General features: G+C 43.2%; 1 protein-coding gene across 1 annotated transcript; it reads left to right on the plus strand.

Annotated features, from left to right (window-relative positions):
• The first annotated feature begins 915 nt into the window (after positions 1-915).
• Positions 916-9,632, plus strand: LOC116761214 (glutamyl-tRNA(Gln) amidotransferase subunit C, mitochondrial-like). The gene is given in 5 exon segments (XM_032646966.1): positions 916-997; positions 1,069-1,085; positions 9,154-9,239; positions 9,327-9,568; positions 9,571-9,632. Coding segments are annotated over 5 exon segments (489 nt in total).
• The last annotated feature ends 1,383 nt before the right edge of the window (positions 9,633-11,015 follow it).

An 11,015-nucleotide genomic window follows, 5' to 3' on the forward strand; every position in this document is an offset into this window, starting at 1 on the left:
AGATGATGGTGCCTTAGCCTGGGTAGTAAGAAGACACTGTATTTGAAGGGAGATGTTATAATAGCCTTGTTGTCAGGTTGGTCACAAGGTGTGAGAGAAAGAGGAAGCATGGAAGTATTTGTTCTGAGCAACTTGGGAGAATGGTATCACCATTCACTGAGGTGAGCGTCATTCAGGAAGGAGCCACTGGGGGAGGGGAGGTGTTGAAAAGTTTGGTCTTGACTGGTTAAGAAGATGTGAGATATATATATATATATATATATATATATATATATATATATATATGTAATGGAATATTACTCAGTCGTAAAAAAGAAAGAAATAATGCTATTTGCAACAACATGGATGGACCTAGAGATTGTCATACTAAGTGAAGTAAGTCGGACAGAGAAAGACAAATATCACGTGATATCACTTATATGTGGAATCTAAAAAATAATACAAATGAATCTATATACAAAACAGAAACAGACTCACAGACATAGATAACAAACAAAGGTGGGGGGAGGGATAAATTAGGAGTATGGGATTAACAGATACAATTACTATACATAAAATAGATAAGCAGCAAGGATTTACTGTATAGCACAGGGAGCTACATTCAACATCTTACAATGGAAAATAATCTGAAAAAAACATATATATCACTGAATCACTTTGCTGTACACCTGAAACTAACACAATATTGTAAATCAACTATGCTTCAATAAAAAATTTTGGTCTTGGACATGTTAATTTTGAAATACAAATTAGACATCCAAATTCAGCAGGCAGTAGCAATGAGATTTTATAGTGGAACATTAATAAAAATAGTGACTACAGCAAGTATTTCCACGACAGGTTCGAGGGCCTGTGTGGGGACAGCAGCAGGATAAAATAGGAACCACCTTGCAGGCAAGGAGAACCGAAGGTGAAATGGTGGCCAGCAGTTCAGAAGCCCTCGTGCAGTGGTGTCAGGCACGGCGTCAGCCAGGTGACAGTGGCAGCATTCGGGCAGGTAAGGGAAGGGGATTTCTCAATTGGGTACAAATAACTCCAGTGTCACACTTGTTTTCACCCTGTCTATAGATTCTGAGACCGAGGCTGTGAGGCAAAAATAAATCACTTAGGGCTTCCCTGGTGGTGCACTGGTTGGGAGTACCCCTGCCGATGCAGGGGACACGGGTTCGTGCCCCAGTCCAGGAGGATCCCACATGCCGCGGAGCGGCTGGGCCCGTGAGCCATGGCCGCTGAGCCTGCGCGTCCGGAGCCTGTGCTCCGCAACGGGAGAGGCCACAACAGTGAGAGGCCCGCATACCGCAAAAAAAAAAAAATCACTTAATATTTCTAAGCCTCTTCTTTTTATCTGTAAAGTAAGGAAGATAGACTAATAATACTAATAAGAACGAATAATTATTGAATATTTTTCTCTATGCTGGACCCTGTACTAATTATTTTACAAGGACTGTCTCCTTTAAATGTCACAATAACCCAGAAGACAGATGTCATTTTACAGACAAGGAAACTGAGATTTAAAGAAGTCAAGGAACTCTCCCAGGGTCACATAGCTTGTAAGCGGTTAACGGACAGAGACCAGGATTGAAATCCAGTCTGACTCTAGAGCCTGCTAAACAGTTTGACACTCAGCTCTCATGCCCTCTTAACATAGGATAAAAATGCCACCTCACATAGGTGTTACATATGACAAGGCACTCCTGAGAAGCACCGGTATGTTTAATTCAGGGTGCCTAAGGTAGTAGCAGCTGGCCAGCATCAAATGGTGTGGGGGGCTGAACGGACCATTAGGATGTCCATGTCCTAATCTCTGGAACCTATGGCTGCTGCATTATATGGCTAAAGGGATTTTGCAGATGTGATGAGACTGGGGATCTTGAGATGGGGAGATTTTCCTGGATTATCCAAGTGAAGGCAATGCCTGAAGGCAATGTGAAGATGGAAGTAGAGGAAGATTGAGATTTAAAGATGCTATGCTGGCATAAAAAGAAACGAAATTGAGCTATTTGTAATGAGGTGGATGGACGTAGAGTCTGTCATACAGAGTGAAGTAAGTCAGAAAGAGAAAGACAAATACCGTATGCTAACACATATATATGGAATCTTAAAAAAAAAAAATGTCATGAAGAACCTAGGGGTAAGACAGGAATAGAGACACAGACCTACTAGAGAATGGACTTGAGGATGTGGGGAGGGAGAAGGGTAAGCTGTGACAAAGCGAGAGAGAGGCATGGACATATATATACTACCAAACGTAAGGTAGATAGCTGGTGGGAGGCAGCCGCATGGCACAGGGAGATCAGCTCGGTGCTTTGTGACCGCCTGGAGGGGTGGGATGGGGAGGGTGGGAGGGAGGGAGACGCAAGAGGGAAGAGATATGGGAACATATGTATATGTATGACTGATTCACTTTGTTATAAAGCAGAAACCGACACACCATTGTAAAGCAATTATACTCCAATAAAGATGTTAAAAAAAAAAAACCTGGTACAAGGTGACAGCAAAATAAAAAAAATAAATAAATTTTTTAAAAGATGCTATGCTGGGACTTCCCTGGTGATCCAGTGGTTAAGACTTTGCCTTCCAATGCAGTGTGTGCATGTTCGATCCCTGCTTGGGGAGCTAAGATCCCACATGCCTTGCGGCCAAAAAACCAAAACAGAAGCAATATTGTAATAAATTCAATAAAGACTTTAAAAATGGTCCACATCAAAAAAATCTTTTTTAAAAAAATAAAGATGCTATGCTGCTGGCTTTGAAGATGAAGGAAAGGTCCATGAGCCAAGAAATGCAAGAAGTGACTTGCCTGATGGTCCAGTGGTAAAGGATCCGCCTTCCAATGCAGGGGACGCACGTTTGATCCCTGGTCGGGGAACTAAGATCCCACATGCCGCGGGGCAACTAAGCCTGCGCGCCACAACTACTGAGCTCGCGCACTTCAATAAGAGAACCCGCGTGCCGCAAACTACAGGGCCCACGCGCCCTGGAGCCCATGCACCACAATTAGGGAAGAGAAAACCACGTGCACCACAACTAGAGAGAAACCCAACTGCCGCAACGAAGAGACCACGCCACAAGGAAAGATCCCATATGCCTCAATGAAGATCCCATGTGCTGCAACTAAGACCCAATGCGGGGGCTTCCCTGGTGGCGCAGTGGTTAAGAACCTGCCTGCCAATGCAGGGGACACGGGTTCGAGCCCTGGTCCGGGAAGATTCCCACATGCCGTGGAGCAACTAAGCCCGTGTGCCACAACTACTGAGCCCACATGCAGCAACTACTGAAGCCCACACACCTAGAACCCGTTCTCCACAACAAGAGAAGCCATCACAATGAGAAGCCACAACTAGAGAAAGCCTGCGCGCAGCAATGAAGACCCAACGGAGCCAAAAATAAAAATTAAATAAATTTAAAAAACACAATCAATTAAAAAAAAAAAGACCCAAAGCAGCCAAAAAAAAAAAAAAAAAAAAGGAATACAGCTTTAGGAGCTGGAAAAGGCAAGGAAACAGATTCTCCCCAAGAGCCTCCAGAAATGAACAGCCCTGCTGACACCTTGGCTTAGCCCACTGAAACCAATTTTGGACCTCTGGCCTCCAGAACTATGAGAGAATAAATCTGTGCTGTTTTTAAGCTCTCAAGTTGGTTGGAATTTGTTACAGCAGCCATAGGAAACTGATAGAACAGGGCAGTATGGCAGCTACTGGCGCGCGTGATGTAGAATTGGTGAGGTGGTGAAAGTCCCTGGACGTCCTCAAGGGTAGGACAGTCTGTGAGAAAGTGCTAAGAAGTAGCCTCAAGCTTGGGATGGATGTAATTTCTAACCAGCTCATAGAAGGCGGTGCTTCCAGAAATGTCAGGAACTGGTTTCCCGCCTTGAAAAGGTACGTTGAATCAAAGCAAGTTGTGCGCTGCCCAGACTTTCTTTAAGGTTAAGGACTGACACACCTGCACCAGGTGAGATTGGATCCCAGGCTTTGGGGGTGAGGCATGGCACCTTGGCTTGGCACCCAGGACCGTGCCTTGTATGTAAAGGGGCTCCAGTAAAACTGGCCTTTGTTTTCTCCTGGACAGTGTGGCTCAAAAACAAGAAACACATAGACATACAAATACATTCTCTCTCTAGATTTCTAAACAAAGCCCTGGGGAAAAAATTTCTACCCAAACTTAAAGGATTAAAGAAAGTAATGACACATAGGGAGTGGTTCTGATTCTAAGGAAATTCATGCTGTTTTTCATGCACATCCAGACTCATGAGCATTCTGCCCATAGAAGGAAAAAATGTCAGCATTAGCAAGAACAAGTTACCACTGTGTCTGATTTATCGCTGGCTCTGGGGTAACTGCAAACATATTCCGTAATAATTTCATTTTAATCAACCATTGTGTGACTCATTTAAATACCAATACACTACCTTTTTTGGAATTAAATTAAATTAATTAATTATTATTTTTGGCTACGTTGGGTCTTCGCTGCTGCGTGTGGGCTTTCTCTAGTTGCGGCGAGCAGGGGCTACTCTTCGTTGCAGTGTGCGGGCTTCTCACTGCGGTGGCTTCCCTTGTTGCAGAGCACGGGCTCTAGGCACACGGGCTCTAGGGTGCAGGCTCAATAGTTGTGGCGCACGGGCTTAGTTGCTCCGCGGCATGTGGGATCTTCCCAGACCAGGGATCAAATCCATGTACCCTGCATTGGCAGGCAGATTCTTAAACGCTGCACCACCAGGGAAGTCCCTACACTACCATTTTCAACAGGACTACCTAAATTTCCTAAAGTTGTTCCCTATAAAGGCTGCTTGCCAAACACTGGGAGTATTGCTGATTTGCTCCCAAGGAAAGCATCATTCACAGAATGACATTGTATCATTTCAGAACTCCAAGTTTTTTAGAAAGTTTCAAGTACACTTGGTTTGAGTGACATTGAACCTAATGGGTTTTGGTACACAGTTATTAGAATTCACAAATTCAACCCCAGATACGTCATTTTTATTATTAATTTTTTCCTGATCATTAAAAACAGTGCATGTCATTGTAGAAAATTTAGGACTGCAGAAAAGTGTATAATAGGAAAATACAAGTCAGCCATAACAGAACCACCTGGATACAGAACTATTAGCATCTTACTGAATTTTTTAATATATTTTATTTCAAGACAATTTTTAAATGTTTATATACTAATGTGTGTGTGTTTTCTTTTTACAACATTCAGAACATACCGAAAAACTACAACCTGAATTTGTATTGTACCACAAACATTCTCCCAGGTCATTAAATATTCTTGAAAAAAATCTGAGTTTACTGGTTGTATCACATGGATTTACCATACTTATTAATGATTTTACATGATTGGATTTTAGATTGTTTTTCCAAGATTCAATTATGAGTCTTGTACTTAAACATTTATGACAACTTCTAATCATTTCACTAGCTAAATTCTTAGAATTACTGGGTTAGAGGATAGTAATTTTTAAAGGTCCTGATACAGAAAGGTAATAACAGTTTATATTTCCACCAAACTTATACCCATTCTGAGTATTATCTTGTTTACATTAAAAACTAAGACTCAAGAACAAACAGAAAGACTCCAACAGTCATAAACATGCACATGTCAGATCGTAAGTACATCTACCTTTCCTGAACAGACAACTGAAATTTCCGCCTGAACAGACAATTGGAATTTCTAGCAGAGTTTCACATTTACAGTTTTTAAAAAGCAGTGTTTTCCTTCTTACTTCTTTTCTGGTGTGTGTGTGTGTGTGTGTGTGTGTGTGTGAGTGTGTGTGTGTGTGTGTTTCCAATGAGCGTCTATAACTTTTAGAATCAGGAAAACAAATCCTAAGTTAAAAACCTGAGGATACTCAATAGTTGTACGAAGACTTGCTGAATTAGTACACCTATGTATACACATCTTTCAGTAATAGAACACAATCAGAATATTTGCTTTCCTTACCTGTCAAATGGGATCCAGTGAAAGAAAGACTCTATTTTGTGTGTTTGTTATTCTTTTGTTTAGTTTACCAGAAGGATTTTTAACAGAAAGAAAACAGTGCAACTGGAACAGTTAAAAGAGGCACTGCCTTAGATAGTGTTGCTTGAGTTTCTTTGCTCAGAATGGAAGGGAAAATGATCTTTTTCTATTAAAAATCCCCAAAGATTCCTTTACCCCTCCACCTGCCCCTACCTCTTCTACCATCTCTTTTCTCCTCTACCCATCAGACTTCTGAAAGTTGTCTACACTTACTGGAAGGCTTCACTTCCTCAGCCTCCCCTTCAGTTCATAGCTGCATCATAGCTCTGTCCCAACCATTCCGCTAAAACATGATTTTCAAGAGCAGTCAGTGACTTTCTATTGAGAAATCCATTGATTACATTTGTCCTTATTTTAGTGGATCTTTCTGCTGAATGTATTGCTGGAGACTACTTCTTCCTTAAAATTCTCAACCCTTGGCTTTGGTGACACCATATTTTCCTGAGGCTTCTTAAGCCCTTCTAATCCTTTCTTCTTGGCCACCTTCCTAACCACTGCCCACTCCATAGGTCTTGATATTCTCTCATTTTCCCACTAGCTCTCTTCTCTTTTTGCTCTACGTGTCCTCCCTGGCAGACCTCACACACTCTTACAGTTGTGACAGATACCTGAATGCCAAGTCTCCCAAACCGATACCTCCCTAAAGCCTCAGACACACAAATCTGTCTGTTCAACTTATCCATTGAAATCTACCACCACAGACACGGCCAGCGAATTGACTGAAATCGGTCTTTGACTGACTTTTCCTCCTTTGTTAATCGTATGGCTTTCTTTCACTTAACTTCATATTTCGATTTTCCCTTGCTCAGTTTTTGATAATATGCCTGGGTGATTAGTTAGGATGATTTCTCAACATCATAAAATGCTGTGGAAAAATACACATATTTGGTGTATGTGGTTTCCCAGTTTTCAGCGATACAATAATCACTTTTCATTAGGAAGATATACTTTTTCAAAGACTTGTGCAAAAACATATCAGGTTGCCTTTTGGTGCAATAAGCAGGAATTTATTAAAGTGAGATATAAAGGCATGCTTGTGCGCATATACCTCTGACCAACATATCTTATTCAGGTTGGGTGGGGATTGGCTGTGTTTTCTAACTCAAGGAATGGACTTCTTATGAAAGGTCATCTGTCTAATGCACCCAGCCTTGTCAACTAAAAGTGCTAGCCATCTTATTTCTGTCTCTTTGAAGCACTCCAGCATACATAGCTCTAAGAGCTGATAAGATATTCCATGCTGTAAGACTCCAGTAGGATAAAAACTCCCCTCTCTTCAGAACTGTTTTAAAAATTCTGACCTGCAAGAAAAAGAAGAAAAAATCCTGGACAATAGTAAATTCAACATCATGTAAGGTCTGAATGTTAATAATTCACTTTAATTATTTGCATATATTTAGCACATCATTTGACGACTTTCACATGCCTGCTACAGAACGCAGCATCCTTTTGCCTTAAAGCCAAGATATATTTGGATGTCTGTAGGCCCACTCTTCACTTTTAGGAGGAAGGAGATTCTTTAGAATCCGCTCTATTCATGTGTTTGTAATAAACCATCTCTCCTAGTCTTCCTTTTATAGCCTATTAACATAAATGACCCTCACCCTTTATTACTATCCACCTTCTAGGAGACATGTAGAGTTCCTCTCTTGAGTGAAGATCTCTAAGTTGGGAATTGACATTATTATGCATTTGGCAATGTTATTCATTCAGTCAGTCAATAAATTTTTTTGAACACTTGCTATGTTTCAGGCATTGTTCTGAGAACTTCAGATTTGGCCTTGAGACAAAGACACGAGGTCTGTTCTCATAGACGTTAAATTTCTGGGGGAGGGGTATGATTTCAGTCAATTAAAAAATTGAGTGAATAAGATAATTTCAGGTATTGCTATGAAGAATATATAGCCCAGTAATGTGCTACAGGGTGTGGCGGCAGGGGGGGCTACTTCAGATTTGATGCCAAGGGAAGGCTCTCTGAGCAGGGGGCCTACAAAGGTAAGCCACCCCTCACTCCCAGCCTGGTCTGACAAGGAGGGATTGAGAAAAACTAGCTGAACTTCCCTATGAAATACACTAAAAACTTTCTCAGTGACAGTGGGGATGGGAAGTAATCTTAGGGAGATTCTTTGATGTGAACTGGTTTTTTTCTTCTCTGCCCACTTCTGACTGGAGCCAAGACAGATGTCAGAGTCCTGGATTTCAGGAAGCAGACACAGTGTATTTGTTTCCTAAGGCTGCCATCATAAATTACGACAAGCTGGAACAACGGAAATTTAGTCTCTCACAGTTCTGAAGGCTAGAAGTCCAAAATCAAGTTGTTAGCAGGGCCATGTTCCCTCCAAAGACTGTAGGGAAGGATTCTTCTTTGCTTCTTCATAGCTTTTGGTGGTTGCCAGCAATCCTTGGTGTTCCCCTTGGCTTGCGGCAGCATGACTTTAATCTCTGCCACAGTTTTCACATAGCCTTCTCCCCTGTATCTCCTCTGTGTCTGTTTTTATTAAAAAATAAATACTTTTAATAAAAATTTCCCTCTTTTTATAGATACTGGTCATTGGATTTAGGAGGCCCTACCCTAACCCAATAGGACCTCATCTTTTTTTGTTTGTCTTTGTTTGTTTGTTTTTGCGGTACGCTGGCCTCTCACTGTTGTGGCCTCTCCCGTTGCGGAGCACAGGCTCCAGAGGCGCAGGCTCAGCGGCCATGGCTCACGGGCCCAGCCGCTCCGTGGCACATGGGATCTTCCCGGACCGGGGCACGAACCCGTGCCCCTGCATCAGCAGCAGGCGGACTCTCAACCACTGCGCCACCAGGGAAGCCCAGGACCTCATCTTAAATTGATCACATCTGCAAAACCCTACTCCAAATAATGTCATATTCACAGGTTCTGGGTAGACATGAATTGGGGAGGAGGGGAAAATATTCAACCCACAGCGGAGTCAGCTGGAACTGTCATCAGTGGGAGGAAACGTACCCCAGTAACTTGATGTCATCCAGGGACTAAAGAAGAAGGAAAACTGTGGGGACCGCCTGAGAAGCATGGTCTGCAGAGTCTTGGAACAATGTTATTTAGTATATAATTTTAACTTTGCTTCCAGTGTCATCAATCCCTTCTGTCATCCTCAAGAATTGAGTTAGGTGTGGGTGGGTCTTCGGGCCTCGGTGGGCAGGTGCCGGGGCTTCACCTCCAAGGCGGGTCCCCGGGTAGAGGCCAGAGTGTCTAGGCGGGTGCTGAAGGGTGGCGGGAGGTGGTGTGGGCACCACACATGACCCACACCCTCCGCCTTATCCCCGCCCCCTGCCCCACCCAGGGAAGTGGGCCAGATCCTGGAGCCGCTAGCGCTTGCGGACTGTGGCAGCCGAGAGGCCGCAGCACGGCCAGAGAAAGCCATCGCGTTCGCCTACAGGCTCTGCGCCGTGGACACGGACGGGGTGGAGCCCGTGCAGTCAGTCCTGGAGGATGGATGTCTGTGCTTAAGATCCGACAATGTGGCAGAAGGCAACTGTGCCAAAGAACTGCTACAAAACTCCCGTCGAGATGTGGAGTATTTTGTGGCCCCCCAGGTCGTATGTCTTGACCAAAGCTAGATGGAAAAGAGCCCCTCTCACACTGCTGAGGACCTATTCTGCAAAGGGGCGCCCTATGAACACGTGGAAGGGCAACGACTATTTTGTTATTATGAACCCAAGTGTTCCCGCTCTCTTCAGTCACCTGAAAAAAGTGATGGTTAGGGATCTTTTAGTAACTAACTCTTCTGAAGACAGAATTGGGAAAGATCTAGCTAAAACAAGGCAAAGAGTCCCTGATGCCAATGGAAGTAGAAGGTATTGCCAGTTTCCAAGAAAATGGATCAAGTGTTTACTCACAGGCTGTTCAGTATGGAAAGCTTTATCCCCTCCCCAAAGACGGTCTAGCAAACGGCACTTAAGTGAATTCTTCTACTCATGTAACTGTTAGACATTGCCTCTGATCACTATGTGACAACCTGAGTTGTCCCTTTCAGTTGCTGTTTCCATCGACTTGAGCAGCCTTTTATCTTTACTGAACACACTAAATTTGTTCCTGGGTACCCACTGTATTCCAAGCAGAGGGCTGACTTTCTGCTAAAGTTAAAGGAGTAAGGAGGCAGCTTTGGGAGGTGATGTGTACGTTTATGGCCTTCATCGTGGTGACTTCATGCGTGCGTACTTAACCCCAAACTCACTGACTTGTATACATTAAATAAGTACAGCTATTTACAGGTCAACTATATTTCAGTAAAATGGTTTAAAAAGAATTGAGTTAAATTTGTTAAACCTCCAAAGCCTCTTAGGAGTTGTTTCAGGAGGTGGCTCAGAGTAGTTGAGTCCATGATTAAGCAAAGTGGTTGAGGAGATCACAGCAGCCCAGAGAGGCAATTGCCACACAGTGGGTTGATCAGCAGTCTCGACCTGAGATGACAACGAAAACCAGGACTACCTGGGTGTCCTCAGAAATGTTTGCTGACAAAATCTTTAATGATGCAGGCTTCATTCACCCAGCCAACAACATTCCTCAAATACCTGCCATATGCCAAGTACCTTGCTGGTGTTGGGAAAAATGCTCAGCAACAGGAAGCTGGTCCCTCCTCTTGAGAATTTCACTGTCATCAAGGAGGGTGAGAATTTGAAAGATGGTGTTATTTGGATACAAAGGAAAATGTGACCCCAGGAAGCTGAATTGAGGACATGACTTACACTGATTATAAAGTGAGGGACAGCACAACAAATGTTTGTTGATTGCCTCCCACGTCAGGCGCTGTGCTGGGTACCAACGTCTAGAAGCAGCATCCTCCCTGCTCCCCTTCCTTTAGCTTCTCCTTCACTGTTCCATGGAATCTTTAGACACAACAAATCTATAAGACATTGATGTCCCTATGACCTTCCCCAAACAATTCCTTTTTGTGTGCTTCATTTGGAAATAGCCCTGTAATAGTATCAAATACCAAACACTTGATCACTCAGCATTCCAGCCTGAAAAA

This window comes from Phocoena sinus, chromosome 10 (assembly GCF_008692025.1).
Source record: "Phocoena sinus isolate mPhoSin1 chromosome 10, mPhoSin1.pri, whole genome shotgun sequence".
Lineage (NCBI taxonomy): Eukaryota > Metazoa > Chordata > Mammalia > Artiodactyla > Phocoenidae > Phocoena > Phocoena sinus.